Genomic DNA, 19,660 nt, shown 5'->3' with positions numbered 1-19,660 from the left:
GTGCCTCCTGTTGCACTACCACCCACCCACTCAAGTACGTACTCACTGCTGACAGCTTGAAATGTTTATCGGTGGACATTCTTCCAAGAACTGGCTAAGCTCAAGCCAATATAGTTCATGCAGTTTGACAGGATCACAGCAGGAGATGGTATGGGTACAGACAATGCTTCAACCTTTTCATATTCATCACTTCTTAAAAACTGATGAATAAAATCTACCATAAGAACATTTACATTGCCGGTAGGCTGATAATCTTATTTGCCAAGTGGACTTTTTGTGCACTGATTAGGTTTATACATATTAAATAGAGGGCATTCTGAAGACAGCATGGTCAAAACAGAATATTTCACAGAGGAATGGAGCATACATAAAGTCAGTGCGGAATACGGTGAGTAGATATTAGTGAGGCAGCTAGTGAAGCAGGAATATGCTGCAGTCTGCCTCTCCTTTCTTTCTTTTGAATAAGGTCATAATTTGTTCTTTCAATGACTCATTTTTTTTATTTAAACTTAAAAATAAAAGTAAATCATATTCCTCTTGACTTCAGTAGGGTTACATGAGGGATGAATTTGGCACATTGACTCTATACATTCCTTTAAAAATAATATGACAAGAAATTGCCTCACCCTGCTCATCTGACCGTCCTTATATATTCGTCCTACTCTTCCATTCTTAGCTTCCTCTTTTGCCCTGTGATGTCCTAAAGTACAAGCAGACCTTTTATTTATGCTTCACCTTTTTCTAAAAATGATTTACTTTAATTTTTCAGATCTTGAAGTTTACAAGAATCAAATCTAAGCTCTTATCATCCTTGACTCCAATTGCTGTACCCTTCAACTCACACCTCACTGTAATGCAGTGATTCTTAACCAGGATTCTGGGGTACCCTGGGGTGCCACAAGATCCTTTGAAGGTGCTGCAGGAGGTATGAGGAGATACACAGATAAGGTAAGGCTCGGGCTCTCCTTGCCTGGCCTTAACTTACCACCCCTGTGTAAGGAGGTAAGCACTGTAATAAATGTTAGTTTTTGAAATGGGGTGCTGCTCAATTCACAAGAGTTACAGAGGGTGTCTTGAGTCTATCAAAGGGTGCCTTAAGTCTAAAATGGACAAGAACCATTTCTGTAATGCTCCAAGAAGAATTATTATTAACTTCCTTCTCACCTTTGGGTTTTAATTTTCTTTTCGTTTACTCAACATGATTTTTTGCATAGTTTCTCCCCTTCTGTGCCTGAGAATGTAAAATGCGGCTAATTCTAATGATACCATTTAGACTGCTCATGTAGGTAAAGTTATTCACATGAGACAATAGTTGGGAGACAGGGCATTAAACACTTACCTCTAGCCTACAGGTCATTGTAAAGTTTTTATGATAATTCATATAAAGGATTCTATTAAAAAAATTCTTAGCAATTCATGTTTTGAAAGAATTGATTCATTCTCACAATGTATTATTCCTCACAATACCCTCACAAAGTGAGTGAGCAGCAATACCTTCAATGTACAATTTGTACAATGAGAGGTTAAATGATTTGTCCAATGGCACACAGTAAATCAGTGAGAGAAATGAAACTAGAATTCAGAAATTCCTGCCCGTCCTCCCTAGTGCAGAGCATTAGATCACACCGTCTCTCAAATATGTCCATATAAATTATATTCTATGTAATTCCACAGAGAAGGCCTTTTATTCTTAAGAATATATGAATAGTGCAAATAAAAGACATAGCCATCTTGTCTGAATGTCAAAGCCACGTTTTTCTGGTCCAGAACAAAAACAGTAACATAGAACTATATAGTGATCACATCTGGAAACACTTGCTGTAGAGCTGCTGCGCCAGCTGGTGGATCAAAATGGAACTGCTATGTAGTAGCTGAGAAAGTCCTACAACTTTTACCATAGGGTGGGTTATGGAGGCATTAGAAACCTTTAGTGGAAATATCGTCCTGTGTCTCACTGCAGCATTCCTATTACCTGTGAATGAGTTACTCCTTTACATTCAAATCAGATGAAATAGAAGTGAAACAAGTCATACAGTTGTGTAAGAAAAACTGATTTTTGAATAACAGCTTGTAATTTATTTTTTTAGATGCCACGAAACAACAGAGATTTTTTAATCAGATTAGAAGCAATTGGGGTTTACAAAAATTGGCACCTTCCAGGATTCCAAGCTTCCAGGTGACAGCATTGATATTTTAAAAGAGGGTTCTACAAAAATAAAACATTTGGGTAAAAAAGAAAATAAAAAAATAATGTTTTGTAAGTAGTGATTTTTTTAGTAATTTAGAGTAAAAATGTATCTAGCAAGCAGAACAGTACTTTCTAGTACTAATAATGAAAAGATATTCATGACAAAAGATAAAATAAAACTTAAATTTTGCACACATTATCAATGTGAAAACAGACTTCCACAAAGCCTGCATGTTGTGTGATTTTATTATCAGTAGTGGGGCTCTTTCCAATTAGAAGGAATCCATTTGCAAGGAAAATGGATCAATTATGAGCACAGAGATGGTTTAGATTTTAAAAATTTGAGAATTTTGAATTTTCATGTTGCCTGTGTGAAGGAGAGCCTGAATTTTGTAGAAGAGCAAAATCAGAGGACTGTAACAAAAATGAAATGTGAAAAATGTAGTTTGTGAAATGTGAAAAATCATTATTCCAGTCCTCTTGCTCCTGCATTATTGAGTATATCATTCTTATATTTTTAATTATTTATATTACAGTACTTCCTAACCCCCCCAACCCCCCCCAAAAAATCATTCTTTTTGGTGGGTTCTGTAGATACAGATAGTGTGGGACAAATATGCCATATTTAGTATATACAGAGATAAAAAATCCTGCCCTGATGCATTTGCAGTCTAGATAGAAAAAAGATGGTAAAAAAAAAAGAAGTATTACTATACCCATTTTATATGTGAAAAACTGAGATAGAGATGTAATGATTTTCACAGGTTTACATGGGCAGAGATTAAACTCTGATTTTCTGAGTTCCTGTCCAGCCCCTTAACCATAAGGCCATCCTTCCTCTCTGTGATACCATTGCATAGCAGAAGTTGCTACATAAAACACTACACCTGAACCAAAATATACTACAGGTGGCCAAGCAGTATACTGGTGCTTTGCCAGTTGAACTGTACTGTGGGAGTTCAAAGTGAGCCATATCATCATCATCGGCAGTCATCAGTCTTGGGAGACCGTGGAGATTGCGCCTTTGGTGCTTATGTGGCACAAGGCGATATTCCAGAATGACATTTTGGGGTTGTGAGGTAGTGTAGGTTAACAAAGACCCTTTCTGATAAATGGGGGATATTGCAGTACCCCTCATTAGAATGAACTCATTTATATTCAAAGAGTGATTCATTACTGAGACTGCTGGACCCAGGTAGATCATATATTTCCTACTGTTTTCTTAGTTTCTGACCTTTCACTTTGACTAAGCAAAACACTGACCTCAATGACACCACTCACATGCTTAAAATTAAGCACATGATCTTAGTCTACAAGGCCAAGAAGTGATATAAAGTGCTTTGCTCGACTGGGACTGTGCAAAAATATTATTTGCTGTTACACTGTATTGTCTTACATCCTTTACTGGACTACACATTTATGGAAGTTGATGATTAATTTGTATTAATGGCATCCATTCCTCAGTGAGTGATGGTGGATATTACAGCTATTCTACTGACTGGTCATGCATTTTCTCTTGTGGCTGTAGAGTTCAATGTTAGACTTGCAGGTCTTACCACAGTGGTCACAGGTGTACAAAGCATTAGGGACTACTGTACTGACAAGCTATTTCCATTGGTCACCTTTCTGTTGTAATTTGAGTACCCATTTCTCATTGTGATGTTGGACACCATGTTTGAGAAGGGAGTATCACTTTGTCTTGTTTCCTTTTAAGGTCTCCCAAAGGTTTGGGTTTGTTCCAAAAGCCTTCATGTCCTGCTTACAGATGTCTTTGAAGTGCAATTTCAGGTGCCCTACTCTTCTCTCCCCATCTGCAATTTGCCCATACAGGATATGGAAGCAGCTGCTGATTATATTACAAGACTTGTCTATTCTCCAATTGTAGCCCTAACAGAAATACTTGTCAGGTGATGATATGGGAATTCCATGGGAACTTACAGTTGACAGAAATATACCTAAAAATGAAGCAAAAGTAGCACTGATTTGTATCTATTTGGGATGATGGAGAAATCTATACAGTTAGGCTTTAATCCATTAGCTGAGACTTGAGCCCCCACTCAGCTAATGGGGGCTGGAAAGCCTATTTGGAAAGCCTTAAAAAAAACCTTCATTGAATTGTTAATAAAGTGTGGTACCCTTTTTTCATTAAAGAAGTCCAGTTTGATTTCTGCTTAGGGAAATGCATATCATGCGGGAAGCTGAAAATGTAGTGTTGTGTATTCAAACTACTTTTGGTGCTCCTGATTTAGCAGAGTTAATCTCATCTTCTCATAAAAAGTGTTACTGGCCACATATATAGATCATTATTCCCTTAACAACCATCACCACAGGATTAATGAGTCCTTTGCAGGCAGTGAATAAGTATGATTTATCATTGACAGCAATGCCAATGTAAAATGGATTTTGTGTGGTTAAATAAATAAATAAACAAGCCCACACAACTGAATAGCTGTTGATGAGCTGTAGACCAACTTCAATCACAGTATAATTGCTGCCATCATTTCTAATTATTTGTAAATATGTTTATAATTATCAAAATTAAAACAATTAGACATCCTTCCTTCCCTCTTCTAAGGCTAATATTTCAAAGTTTAACACAGTCTGGGAATAGGAGAGGTAAATTTAGTTAAGAGCTTTAGAAAAAATAACATTGCGGTAGCTCTTTTCTAAAATATACAGATATGCAAAATCAAACATTAAGGTCTTCCCTCCACCACCAAATATATATATATATATATATATATAGGCCAGAACACAAGTCACTGTTAGTGGAAAAAATATTACAATGAAATTGATCTCAAACACCTAAAAAAAAAAAAAAAGGTCAAATGCCTAAGTAAAATGCACTTATGAAGACCCTTTATCCTGTGACTCAGTAGACCATTGAAATGAATCATTTCTACATGCATGGTTTCTCAAGCAGCACTCCAAAGTAATCATATTTCTAATATCTTTCCTAGGATAAACTGAGCCAGAAATACATGTTTACTGGCTGAAGCATGGTATGATGGAATATACATCTCTTTCCAGGATCAGCTGGGATTTCCTTGTTCTGAAGAATTTCAATCTATTCCATACAGAGCACTGGTAGCTTTCCCAATGAGACAACTACAGCTGCTACTCATAAATACTGACAGGACTGTCACGGTCTTGTGGAGTTCTCAGAGTATAGCTCTTAAGGAGTGATTGATTGGGTCTCTTGCCTTGATTTTCTTGATTGGGAAGCAGGATTATAAAGCTGTCCAAAGCAGGGGCCAGCATCCTACAGTTCATGGGTTGGATCCAGCATGCAAAGCCACAGCTTTGGCAGCAGGAGGCTTTCTGCTCACACTATGCCACAGCCTGGCAGCAGAGGCTTTGGTGTAGAGGGATCTCTCGCCATGCTGTACCACAGCTGGGTAGCAGGGCGAAATGACAGAGGCGGACGGATCCTAGTGCCAGCCTTCCTCTGACCCACGTTGGGTCATTTCAGCCAGCTGCCAGAAAATGTTGCCCATCCCTGGCCTACGAGTCTTGATCAGTGTATTTACCTTCCTTGGGGTGGAGAGGCAGAGGGGGAATTTTTAGGTCTGAGTGCATTTTTCATGTCTTGGCAGAAGCCTTAGGGACAAACTCAACTAGTTTTATCTCTACTCCCCACTTATAAATGAACCTTTTTAGGTCCTGACCCTGTGTTATTATATAGAAATAGTCACTGCCAAACTAGAGTCAAATCCCTTTGGGGAGTAGTTGGGAGAAGCCATAACAAACAGTCATTTGAAGCACAACTCTGGAACAAATAGAGCAGTGGTGCCCAACCTTTTTTTGCTCTGACCCTAAATTGGCCACCAACAGGACCTCCCGACCCGGTGCTGCGGGTACTGCTGGGAGCGGAGTGCTGTGGCAGTGGTGGCAGCAGCCCAAGGGGGGGGGAGCTGCCATTGTGGGGGGTGGCCCCTTTCCGCCCACCTGCCTGCCTGCCACTCCTGGGCCATGTGCATATATGTGTGTGTGCATGTGTGTGCGGGCCCTTCATGGTCCTACTGAGGACCCCCGGTGACCCTGATTTGGGTTGCGCCCCAAGGTTGGGAACCAATGAAATAGAGGTTAGTGCAACTGGATAACATAGTAGAGGCAGTGGCCATCCATGTGGAGGCTTCTGTTGATCCCAGAAGTCTACATACAGGGGTGGATGGGGGGATGCAATGGTGCATTTGCACCTTTGATTCCTGCTTCACCCAAAGTTTAAAACAAGCTGCCCAGCAGTGGCAGCAGCATTCCTATTCAGGCAGAAGTGAGGGAGTCACTTGAATTCATGGGTCATTATAATCTGCCTGATTCCTTCTAATCTCTTCATTCCACAGGTGTTAACAAGCCTCCCTCTTTTTTTTTTAATACTCTTCAACTACTATTTCTTTCTCAATTCTGCTGTCTGCTAGCTGTCCTGATACTGTCTTTCCTATTTAACAGCCCTGCAGACACTTTTTTAACTCTAGTTAAAACATTAACTCAGGTGGGGGAACATTTGACTTTGTTTTATGACTTTGAAAGAGATGTACATTTAATTCGAATGACTACAAGGCAAAAGAGACAACATCTTTTGAGTATTTTTTGCTTAGTTTGTTGTGTTTTTAATACATAATATAGCAAATTACATATATCAAATGAATACACATTCTAGTAAAGTTGTATTTATTTTCACTTCAATTTTAATATGAATAATATAGCTCTAGGCCCCTAGAATATTAGTAAAGCTTCTAGTTTCTTTTTACCTGGAGAAAAATATGTGTTATGTTCTCTGTGATGATGCATCACATCTGCACACCCCTTTCAAAATCCTAGCTCTGTCCCTGTCTACATAGATGGATTAAATGGGGTAGAGTCCCTTCACTTCCTTTGCAGGAGAGAATCACCCTCCTAGGTTCCCCAATATACAGAGTTTACTAATAAAAACTGTCCCCTTTAACATTAAGGATCCTCAGTAAAGATTTTAAAATTTGGCACATTGTGCAACACTTCTAATCACACTGATGTTGATCTGTGGGGAAAAACTGAACCACAAGTATTAGGCTTACAAGGATGGTGATTATATTACATACAGTCATATCATTTTTCAAAAGTTTGTCCTTGTGATTTTGCTTTACTTACAGCAAAAAAAACCAAAAACAAAAACAAACAAACAAACAAAAACTACTACTATTGGATGAGCAAAACTGGTTATCCACACGCCCTAGATAAGAATTGTTTAAAAGTTAATAACAAAAATGTAACTATGCTATAAAAAGATTTGTACAGAACTCAAACTGCTAATTCTCTCGTTACTGATTTTGACAGATAAATCTACAGCAGGTCAGAAAATTAAGTTAGTGAGTCATACAATGTGAAAGTGAACGAACATATTTCCTCATTCAAAGTAAGGCATTCACTGTGTCATCTGTGGCTGATAACTTTACCTCAGTATGAAACACCCATATGCTTGGCAAATTCCCTTTAGTTAGCTACATGCCTCACTAGTCATGTCTGGTTTCAGATGTCTCAGATGCCAGCACTTATAGAAATGACAAAAGCTGCAGTAAATATTAGGGGGAAAACCGTTCTCCAAATAAATTGGAGACTTATAAGTGATGAAACATGGTCTAGTTCAAATCTCTTTAATAGAGATCTCTAGTCTGTTTGAAAGCTACTGACATCAAATGTATGTCTATGGACCAAAACTAAATTAGCCATATAAGTAAGATGATAAATCTTAAAAACAGACACAAATCGTTAGACAAACCTTGACTAAACTTTGACTGCTCAGGATGAACATAAGCACACAAACAGAGAGCACACACAGGGATGCATGTAATATAAATGATGAAGGAGTAAGAGTGATATGCTCAATAGGTGATCTGAAAGAGAAATATTTACTTAGATATTGCTTTCAAAACCTAGGAAAATAAGGGAGGCTGATCTGTTTTGGCTTATCTTGGCATCTATACTACACTTATTAAAGTGATATCTATGTGTTTAGAACATTCTATAAATAAGTTTAATAAAAGATCTATCCTTTTTTAGGCATTTCTCCAAAATATTAATTGGTGAGTTACTTGTATGCTATAGACCACATATTCCTCCCACTGCTGCAAACATCACCATCAGTGACATCAGTGCTTACAGTGACACCTGCCACATGTACACACCCACCTTTACTATGCACATTACACCTGTTCTTAACACTGCCAAGTGATGGTCCACCTCATCTGAAAGCCTGACAATAGACCAATCTAAAAAAAAGACTCTAGGACAGGTGGTCATTGCACTCACCTCTTCTTTCTCTCTTTCCGTGGAGCTCTGGCTCTTATTGTCCATAAAGCACTGTAGAGTGAGAATGGTGACCCTGACTATACTGCTGTTGTGACCTCACTTTCACTGGTTTTCATACTGGATCGCCTCTTTTCCTATGACCACATTCAGATTTATGTTAACATCACCACCTTTTCTTGCACACAGCAGCTGGCATATACCAAAGGCTCACTGTGTACACCATGCAACTGAACTTGCTGTGTGCTTGGGAAAAATTATATCAGATGGGATTGTGTGATGTATTTTGCCCTTAATTTGTTGTTTATGGAATAATGTACCTTTTTCCTTGCTGTTATTCTGCACACCAGGGTTGCTGACAGTCCTTGCAATTTACTGCAATAAAGTCAATATTGAGGTAAGGGAAATTACTCCTTTTTACAGTCATCCAGAGTAGTTTGTATCCAATTTCTAGAGTTTTATCTGATAGATCGCAGTACCCAGGGCCATGTTGTGCCATCCATATTTAAGCAGAATTCCCTGATGAAATCAATAGTGAATTCTGCTTAAAATGGATGGCAGGTACGGCCCTTAGAAATCAGTCCCTCTTTTCTAATGAGTACCCAAAGGAGATTCTAGCCTTGAGATGCTTAGGGTCAGATATTTCAAGTGACCTTAGCAAAGCTCATACTTTAGTGTAAAGGTTTGTAGATGTATGTTGATCTGCATTTTGTAATATTTTAACAGCCCCCCTTTAAAATGGCATTATTCACTTAAAATCCAGAAACCATACAAGGATGCATACAATGCAGTCAGATTTGACTGGGCTGCTTTGTTCCAAATACAGGTGAGAGATCTGTTCGTCTCTGGCATCACTCCACAGATATGCAACATTTCTATAGTTATGTCAAGTTCTTCTTCTGCCAGGAAAAAGGCCGGGCCGAACATGCTTCCTTTGTCACTGGAAAGAATCCATTCCAAAATGCCATCCATCTTTGCAAAGATAAAAATCAGAGATTGAGGGAAGACTTTAAACATGATAATCTTCTGACACTTGAAAAGACAAATGAATTGCTGTTCATGAGCTGGCATGTCAACTTACTGACCTACCCTGGTCATTTGGAGTCTTGAATTGCATGAAAATGCAGAGCGGAAGAGAACAGAGCAGTTACATGACCCTTAGAGGGACAGGACAAGGGTTTCAAAAGTGACTAGTGATTATAAGTGTCCAGTCCTGGATTTTCTTTTTTTCAGGACCATATAAGGAGTCTCTGGCTGCGTAACTGAACAGAGACACTTGAAATCACCTGTCAGTTTTGAAAATCTTGGCTTTACTCATTAGATCTAGCTATAATTCAGATTTGTACAGCACTAGTCACTATAATACATTAGTTTTCATGAACAGCATGTGAGAATTCATTTAATTGAATGCAAATTCTGTCAAGTACCTTTTCACGCATAACCTTTTCATGCAAGTACCTTTTCATGCATAACCTTAACATGCTTTTTTCCTAATGACTCAATATTTTTCCACTGGCAAACACTGGGGAGGAAATTCTGCACTCCTTATGTTCACTTTAATAGCTAGTTTATTAGAATAAAGATTGTAGGTTTTCCCCGTTTGACCTGTGAACCTCCTATAAAGTCAAAGGAGCTGTGCATGAATTATTAGTCAGGACAGAAATAAGTGTATGTTTTTAAACAAGCTTAATATTAATCATCTGTTTTCCTACTTCTATGTACATCTAGATTGCATTTCATTTAGCCTCAAAGGCCACATCCACATGAGCGTGGACGTTTGTTTCCCCATGGGACAAGTAGCAGTGGCACACCTTGTGCCGCTGCTATTTGTCCCCAGGGAACACCTGTGTCACACACCCTCTGGTACATGACAGGTTACTCTGGGTGGGGTAGGGAAGGCTGGAGCCAGCAACTGTGCTTTCCCCAGCAGTGTCACCTAGAGTCCTGGGGGCTTTGGGGAGCTGCAGCTGTGGTGCTTCTGCATCTGGGAGCCTGGCCAGCAGCCGGAGTGTGTCTCCAGCTGGCCAGGCTCTGGTTTGGGGCAGTGTGCTGCTGCCACGTGCACTTCCCCATTTTTTTTTTAGCATGGGTTTTTTTGACCCCAGAATCTCCCAGGGTCAACTCCTCCCCCCCTTACAAGATAGCAGCACGAGGAATGCCTTCATATGCCATGTGTGGTGCTGCAGATGGGTCTGCAGTACCACATACCGCATGTTCATGCTTGTCTGGCTGTGGCCTAATAGTCATGTGTGGATACTTTCCCCGTGAACCCTGTATAGGGGGAAAAAATGCCTTCTTTTTACAATTTCCTGCAACAGCTGATAAGATTATTTCATGATTTGTGCTGCATTTTTAGAGACACTCTTGCATTTGAAAATACATTAAGTTATTGCAGGATTTTATTAGATTTCTAAAATAGCTCTATTCCCCCATTATTTTCACACTGGCCAGATACTAATCTATCAATTGAATATATTTGAGGGCTGGTTCACTCCAGTCATTATGAAAGGTATCTGTGGAGTTCAGTGATCCAGTTTAAACAAATAAAATCAATTCACTTCTTGGCAGTTTTATACCATCCTACCCCTTGAAATTTCCTCCCTGCTGAAGTAGAATGATTTGTTTGGACTCTAATGAAAATTGTTTTCAGGTTGGAAAGGACAAAGAAGGTCATTTTCTTGCTTAAAATATTGTGCATTGTTTCAGCTTGCCCATGTGTTTTGTAATGGGGGAAACTGCCTATTAACAACATTGAATTGCAAGCCATGAAGCTCTGTGAGCAAATAAAGTATGGGATGGTTCAAGGCAGCAGCTCTTAACCTTTTCCATCCTGTGACCTCATGCTATAATGGAAAGGTTTCCAGACCCCCAGTGCCCTATAGGAGCAAAAAAATCAGGTGATTGTAAGACTGAAACCCATTCATGACTCACATAATGATCATAACACCAAGTATAGAACCCATGATTCAGAAGATGGATAACAGGTTACTAGTGGTAAATCTGTATCACAAATCCATCCTAGCCTAGCAGTGAACAAAAGGCAATATAATCAGTGTGGAGGCACATAGGATGATGTCTTCAAGGTAGCCAAAGGGAGTAGTGTTCCCAAATCCTATCAACTTTCAGTGTGCATTTGAAGCTCCTAATTCATTGAGGCATCTTAAAAAAAAATCACACCTCTATTCACTAGTGAACTGGAAGGAATAGTTTGATCCCTAATGGGCACCTGCCTGCACTGCTAATGACACTGCTACATGGCACTGACTGGTTCCCATGCTGGCAGCCTCAGTGAAAGGCCAAAGATTGAATGAGCTACAGGGTATGTAGTACTTCTAGCTCAGGTTAAAAGTACTAGAGTGTGTGGAAGCTGGCAGTGCCACTATACTGTGCCTGCCTTCCTACCATGATCTCAGTTGTTATTAAGGTATCACCTGTTCTATGCTTCAATAAAGAACTGGATTTTTCAGGGCTCCTATCTGATGCCTTTCAGTAGCAACTAAATTAATTCTAAAGAACTATAAACAGAAGCTTGATACCAGTTTTACTGAAAGATGTTATCACACATAGCACCAGTATACATTTTCTAAGCAAAGGGTAACTGAGATGTTTGGCCTTGCTGGATGCTATACTCAGGAAAAGTGGGTATTTACTCTTGCTCCTTTAACTAAAAGGCTCATAAATCAAAGGATGTTCTCAGACCATCACCTTTTGCTGAAGCTATGCCTACAATACAGAAGGGATGCACATCAGGAACCATTGCTGGCAGAGAGTATGCCTTGAGGCAGATCCCAGTAGGGCAGGTAAAGGAATCTTTTCCTTATAGTTGAGATATGAGACTACTAATAGCAACAGGCTGCCACCTACACTGGGAATATTAAGGTAGGAACTCTGAGATCCAATGATTGTGACTGGACAGGGACCTTACACAGCACCCACTTAGGCAGTCTCATGCACAGACTATTGCTACTTTCCAGCCACTTGACCCTCCTGTAATATTTAGGGAGGAAGAAATGCCTGAGTCCATAGTATTTCCCAAGCTGCCTGGAGTCACGTTGTGTCATTATCCTAGCAAAAAAAATGTGTGGGGTGGGGGTAGAACCTGCTGTATAACTGTGTTGGCTGACATGCATGGTATACATTGCGGGTCCCCTTCAGAGGTGAAGTGGAGAGCAGCTGAAGGATTTTAGCATCAGGGAGCAATGTTTCGGTGCACCCTTGGTTCATAACCCTTTAGCCCTCATCCTTCTGCAAAGATAAACCAGAGCTTGTTTTTTCATGTAGGCAACATATTCTCTAGCCAGATTTTCAAAAGGACACAGTATCCTGAGGACTCAGCTGTACTGATATCTGACCATCATTGTCACAATAAGAGCAACAGGCTGCTGAAAATTATTTGAAATTCTGGCCCCCAGGGTGGATAATGGAACCTGTTGCTGAAAAACATTAATTTCTTATATGTGATTGACCTGCAGTTGAAAAATCCTAGATCCATTCAAGGGGCAGCTGTGAGGAGATAGGAAAGAAAGAGTGATCCAACAGTATGGCATGCTTATGGCAGTGATTTTCAACCAGGGTGCTGTAGTACCCTAGGGTGCCTTGAGATCCCTTCGGGGGGAGGGGAGAATGACACAGTGTTAGCACTGTAAGGTGTGCAAACATGATTCATAAGATAGATTCCTATTGAAAATCTCACAATGTATCATGTTAAATACATTCTGAGCTGTTGTGGTCTTTCTGAGTTCCCTGCAACAGAAAAACTACTCTATTATTTTCCTATGGCCAAAAAATGAGTGAAAGCTAAGAGCTGACATTTTCCAAAGGAGACCTTGGGTATAATAAGGGGTGCCTTGAGTCTTAAGAGATTGAGAACTACTGGCTTAGGGTGACTACAATAATATTCATGCCTAGCTCATATAGCACCTTAGTGAATCTCATACAGGCTACACTAACCAAACCTTATTCTGAGCTCTCCTCAGATCTGTTCCAATCAGCACTGTGTACACCACAGGGAATAATGCAATTATGTGCTTGCGCAGTTTTGTGCATAAAACGTATGACTGTGCATAATTTTGCATCTTTTAACCTGGACCAGCTCTATGCCTCCAACTCTGAGGGGCTCCTGGCACTCCAGCTGGGAGCCCCATGTGGAGGTACCGAGCACAGTGGTGCATGACTGGACAGCTGGTGAGTGGGCAGGAGAGGTCCTGCCTGCAGGAGGGGGTAGTGGGCAGGGGGTGTGGGGGGGGGGGGGGGCCCCCCTTGCCACATGCCCCTCCCTCCCCCCCACCCAAGGTGCACAGCCCCTGCTGCTGCCAGCAGCAGCAGCATGCAGCGGGCTCTTGGAGTGGTCATGGCTGCGTGGTGCATGGCTTCAGCTGAGTCCTGGGGGCTGCACATGGCAGCATGGAGCTGGCCTAGCCAGCCCACTGGTGCACGGCATCAACCCAGACTGGGCCGGCTCCATGCCAGCATCTGGGGCTTGCAGCACTGCAGTCGGGAGCCATGCACCATAGGGCTGAGCTGGGTCTGTGCCTCCATGTGGGGCTTCCAGCACTCCAATGAGAAGCCACACACGGAGGCACCAGAGCCAGTTTGGTCCAATGGTGTGCAGCTACCTGCTCCCAAGTGCAGCTTCCTGCTGGCATGCTGGAAGCCCCATGTGGAGACATGGAGCCCACCAGGCCCAATGGCCCACAGCTCACACATGCAGTGCCATGAGTCCCATGTGCTGGGACAGAGCCAGTCCAGTTTGGTCTGAAGGTGTGGGCCAGTGGGCCAGTCTGGTTTGGTCTGAAGGCGTAGGCCAGCGGGCCAGTGCAGTTTAGTCTGAAGGTGTGGGCTAGTGAGCCAGGCCATGTCAGCTCTATGCTGCCATGTTCAGCCCCCGGGACTCAGCACTTAATTTTGAATTTTTCTGAGCATAATTCCCTGAAGGGTAACTATGCCATATGAACCAGTAGATGTTAAATGAAAGACTCAAAATATGATCACAGAAAAGTCTTACCAATTTAAGCTGCTTGACCACCATTTTCTGCTCCAGACAGGTTGCAAGGAGGGGCAGCATTCTAGAGTCCAGATCTGTGAGAAATAAAGCAAAAACCTCAGGGAAGGTCAAGAAAAGAAACTGTCAGTCACCTCACCTGTGCTGAATTTGACTAGGGATTTTCTACTGAGGCACAAAGTTTAACATGCCATAGAGTCCCCCATGCTTCTTTTTCTTTTTGTTTGTTTTCTATAAAGCCCTGAAGATCTGACCTTAAACCTAGAAATCCTTTAACTTCTGACCACAGTCCTTCCAGCCATGGACTTCATAGGATTTTCAATAGCAAAATGCTCGCTCGCTCTCTCTCTCTCTCTCTCTCTCTCTCTCTCTCTCTCTCTCTCTCACACACACACACACACACACACACACACACACACAGCAATGGTAAAGAAGCAATAGTTTTGACAGAAGGCTATGCCAAGTTCCACATGCTCCAGGACAAATAATGAGACTTGGTTAGTAAAAATGTATAAGAAATGGGAAGGCTGCAGAATCCCATAGCAGAAAGCTAAAAGGCAAGAGAAGAGGACACGAAGAATAAAGTCAAATCTAGTCATACAGCCATTCAGAACAGTGGTGCTCAACCTTTTGGTGCTGTGGGCTGGTTGAGTGGCACAGGGCCAGTCCATGGGCCAGATTGGACCCCACACACTAGGATCAGCTCTCCCTCTCCCTGCTCCACAAAGACTGACATACTGCACTGCCTCCAGCCATCCCCTGTGTGTCCCTGGGCAGGAACCATCTCTGCATGCTGATCTAGCGTGCTATTCAACTCAGGGGCTCCTCACAGGTCCAGATATTTGGCAGCAGGGGAGCAACAGTTAATGCCACTACTTTCCTATTGCCAAGTTTTTGAACCTGTGTGACCCCTGCAGAACAGATGGCGCGGCTCCATGGGCTAGACCTGGCCCATGGGCTGGGGTTGAGCACCCCTGATTCTGACCGGGCCTTGCTAAGGGGCAGTCTATCCTTGACATTTTTTCTTAGCCTTTTCATGTTAGTTGCCTTTTATTCAAAGTCATGCTCTCCCCTTTCATTTACTGTAAAAAATGTTCTAAATATCAATGATAAAAATGCTAAGCTATACATTTGTTTTCATGTTTTTTTCAAGAGAACACTTGATTTTGAAGGGGAAGGCTATGTAAAGAATGGGGAAATCAGATTTTTGTTTGCTTTAGCTTGTAATAAAACTTTCAATGTCTTTTGCCTCCTTGACTGCCTTTTGTGTGGCCCCGACCCCTGGAGGACTCTCCAATTGAGAAACATTATGGCAAAAGTAACCCAATTTTTTTTACTGATTTGTCTAGACTTCTCCAGTCTTTCCTAATCTTATTTAATCTGTGAAAGTAACATCTTTGTTTTTCACTTCCCCCTCACCAATATTTTTTCTAAATTCATGATTAGCGGAAGGAAAAATGTATACAACTTAAATAGCAAATGAAATTACAGCCCTCCTTGTCTTTGATTTCCATGAACCTCATGTTCAAACAGCTTGTTATAATTTTCACACCACCCACAAAACAACAAAGTCAATCTTGCACCTGCTCTACCATGACTTAGATCGAAGATGCACGCTCATTCAGAGTGTTGCCCGTCCTATTTTAAGGAATGCATTTGGGTTCAGTCTGTCTGCTGTAGGCAGTTTACATATTTGAAATCTGTGACCTGGAAGAAGCTAAACCTGTAAAGATCCATTCCATTTTTCCACAGATCTGTAGCAGAAAACATCAAATGGGAATGGACAGTTGTCTTGGCTGATCAAAATATTTCTGGATCTTCCCCACTCTTGTTATACTGGGGCTGGGCTTTTCCCGACATGAGGCAGCTCTCATTCTAAGGCTGCTGCTTTCAATCTGTTAAAGTCTGTTTCTTGAGGTAAGGATAATGTGAAAAGTGCTTGCCACTGGGTTTGGTTCTTCCAGTAAGACTCTGATAGCCTAGAGGCATGACACCGTACCAGACAAATTGGAATATCCTGAATATGCCTATGAGCATAACCTCCCAACTCTGCCAAATACATGTACCACTGGAAGAAAAGCATACTGACTGAACAGCAATAATATCAATGATCTAAAAGAACCAGAAGATGGAGGGACATGTCAGGCTGAGTTCTCTCAAATTCTCAGAAGACAGCCCTGACTTTGCGTGAACACAAAGGCAATAGAAATTCTACAACCCTCTGAAAAATAAAAAGGCCAGGCAGAAAACTCAGATGAGTGGCTGGACACAAAACTAATTGAAGTCCAGTACATTAAAATACAGAACTGTATATGGGGACGTAGTTCCTCATGGATAAGGATGATCCATCCTGCTTTCTCCAAGTCAGAAGTTTTTCAAGTAACTTAGGGCTCTCTGCCCATACTGATTAATATCTCCATACCTTCTAAAGAAGAACACAGGAAGTGTAATGGTTGCCATAATAAATGTGCTTCTCCTCTTTCACCCTCTTGAAAAACCCCTAAGTCCTGAAGCAACTTTTCCACCCGAGGCTGGAGATTTTCATCCAGGGAATCCAACACTGAGTGCATAGGTTCACCCCCAGCCAGGGAAATTTCCAGCTGATAGCAAATAAATATAAGAAGGGTGGGAAAGGGAAGAAAGCTGTTAATCAGGGTTCAGATGCCTACTTCAGAAACATGTGTACATGCATGTGTGCACATGCACCAGGCAAACAAATGTGAGAATTTTTTACTTGTATAACCACTGAGGAGTATGTTATATGGCTCTGTCTCTATATTTGAACTGTAGTGGTTAGCCTGTTACAACTTCAGCTAACAAGATATTGATGCTTCAGCTCCATCTGTATCACTTCGTGCTTTTAGCTCTGCTTGTCACCACATCTGTTGCAGCTGTGTTGGTCAAGGCGGCAGCTATCTCATTTGAAAAGGTACTTCCCTTTGTTTATATGAAGAACAAGTACTTTATAGACAGCAAGATACACGAATACACTGAGTCAGTGGGTGCGTCTATACAAGAAGCTAGAAGCACAGTAGATTAATTCTACTGCACATTTGCGTGTCACAGCAAAAGCTGTGCTAATGTGCAGTAGAATTAGTCTACTGCACATTAGTGTCACCAAAAAGATGTGCACTGGTGTTATTGTGCAATAGTGCTGATTATGGTGCATTTAGTTAGCACATGTTATTAATGCGTGTGTAGACATGCCCAGTGTGTCTCAAACTTGATCCAAAGGGGTCACAGCAAAGTAGACTAGAAGTTAATTCTGTCTCCATGATCCACTCCATCCTTGATCTCTTTTCTGAAACTGGCAAATAGTGCCAACTACATGGTATTTTTGTGATGAGAATGCCTGTCTCCTTCACGCTGTATGGAGACCATTAAGCAAATAGGAATAAATCTCAGTCATTACACACTAGGCAGGATGCAATACAGTGACCTAGAGACAAAAGGCTAGACCCTGTATCCTATTACTGATTTCCTCAGTCATCTGTCCCCATGGTAAATGTAATGCAGGGGTGAGCAAAATGCAGCCTGCAGGCCGGTTGTGGCCTACTAGGCCATTTTATCCGGCCTGCGGGGCCCCTAAAAAAATTAGAAAATTAATATTTTTCTGCCCCTGACTGCCTGTCATGCAGCCCTTGATGGTTTGCCAAAACTCAGTAAGCGGCCCTCCCCCCGAAATAATTGCCCACCCCTGATGTAATGGCTAAAGTGGTTCCCCATCTATGGTATGTGTACCACCAGTAGTACTCAGGCCACCTGTCAGTAGTACACATTAACAGATTTATTATAATTACTTTATATGAAAAAATTTGCTGGCGGTACTTCAGGTTGAGCTGAAGTTGTATAATTTTAAACTGGTGGTGTGCAATCTGTCAGAGTTTGGGAACCCCTGGAAGTATACTGTTTCTTCTTAACACTAAATCTCCTTTATTTTGCTCGAATACATACAGTGTTCAAAACACAGTAACCCTAGCAGGGACATGTGAAGACTTCTTAGTGCAAGTGCAAATTAGAATCTGCACTTTAAATCTTTCCTTTCTGTAACCTACAACCTACATTTTCTTTTCAAAGCCATTGGTCTCAGCATTGGAATTCCCATGTGGGGGCACAGTCTACCAATAGATCTGGTCAATTAGCTCTGTTATGTCTATGGTAGGTTACAGTGTTGTAGCGAGCAATCAGTTGGAGTGATTAATGTGCACCTAATCTTTATATAAGAGGCACTTGGTTTGTGCTCATTTCACAAGTGAACCAAATCAATGCATTTCTTGGATTAATGTGAACACATACAATGATTTAAAGAGCACCTACCAGAGTTTGCACAGTTGATATAATGTCACCATCCTGCAGAAAGCTCAAAAAGTTTTCCAGCAGATTGAGCTTGAGACTTTGACTCAGATATGTCAACTGCTCATATTCTTCTTTAACAGTGCTCTTTACTGTTTGAAATTCTGATGGAAGGTACAGGGTTTGAATTACACTTTGACTCTTTGCGGGGGGGTCATTGATTAACAAGTCCACCTAAGTGAAGGAGCAATCCAATTGGAACCCCCCTTCCCCCCCCCGGGTTATGATTTTCAAATCTTATAAAGGGACTCTCATCTCCTGGGGGTGGACTCAGCCCCCACCGAACACCTCCTTAATTCACACCCTGGGTAGGTAAAAATCAACCTCTTAGATCACAGCCAGTTGCTAAATCGAATGGGTTGGTAAGTTCTTCTACCAACTCCAATCATAGAGGAATGTTATTTAATGTTCTTATTATATTAATCATGGGGAATATTGTTTAGTGTTTGTAATATATAGGGCTAACATGGGAAACAAGGAGTCAAACAGTGAGGCAAGATACAGTGAACGTCACAGAGCTGCTGTACCAGATAGCCAAGGACTGAGCCATGCTGCATCTCTAATTCTGGGCTCTGAAGTTCCATTCCCAGTTCTGTCAGGGGCTCATTTTGGCCCCGCACAGTAGAGGCTATTAGTTGTCTGGGTGGGCCTTAAGGTGGTACGTTAGCTTGGAAGATACAACGGGCTCGTTTTGTAGCTCTGAGCCTGTCTGTGTCTAAGTGCCTCAGTTTCTCCCAGAAATGAAATGAGTATGGTGATCTCTCTCTGATGAGAGTGTGGTTTGGATTAATCAGGACATGTTGTTAACCTCTGTGAGAGTTACTAGACATGTGAAT

The 19,660-nt window shown here is 41.4% G+C and overlaps 1 protein-coding gene across 1 annotated transcript in view; it reads right to left on the bottom strand.

Moving 5' to 3' along the window:
* Positions 1-6,784: 6,784 nt before the first annotated feature.
* LOC102380814 (gasdermin-A2-like) overlaps positions 6,785-19,660 on the bottom strand; it is a 21,769-nt gene continuing 8,893 nt past the window's right edge. Inside the window, exons 9-12 of the mRNA XM_006022588.3 lie at positions 18,789-18,928; positions 16,894-17,071; positions 14,475-14,548; positions 6,785-9,442 (exon numbers count right to left, since the gene is read on the bottom strand). Of these exons, the coding sequence (XP_006022650.2) occupies positions 9,215-9,442; positions 14,475-14,548; positions 16,894-17,071; positions 18,789-18,928 (620 nt within the window). The 3' untranslated portion in view covers positions 6,785-9,214. The remainder of the gene's footprint in view (positions 9,443-14,474; positions 14,549-16,893; positions 17,072-18,788; positions 18,929-19,660) is intronic.

Source organism: Alligator sinensis, unplaced genomic scaffold (genome assembly GCF_000455745.1).
Source record: "Alligator sinensis unplaced genomic scaffold, ASM45574v1 scaffold886_1, whole genome shotgun sequence".
NCBI lineage: Eukaryota > Metazoa > Chordata > Crocodylia > Alligatoridae > Alligator > Alligator sinensis.
This window is presented reverse-complemented; position numbering and strand designations above follow the sequence as displayed.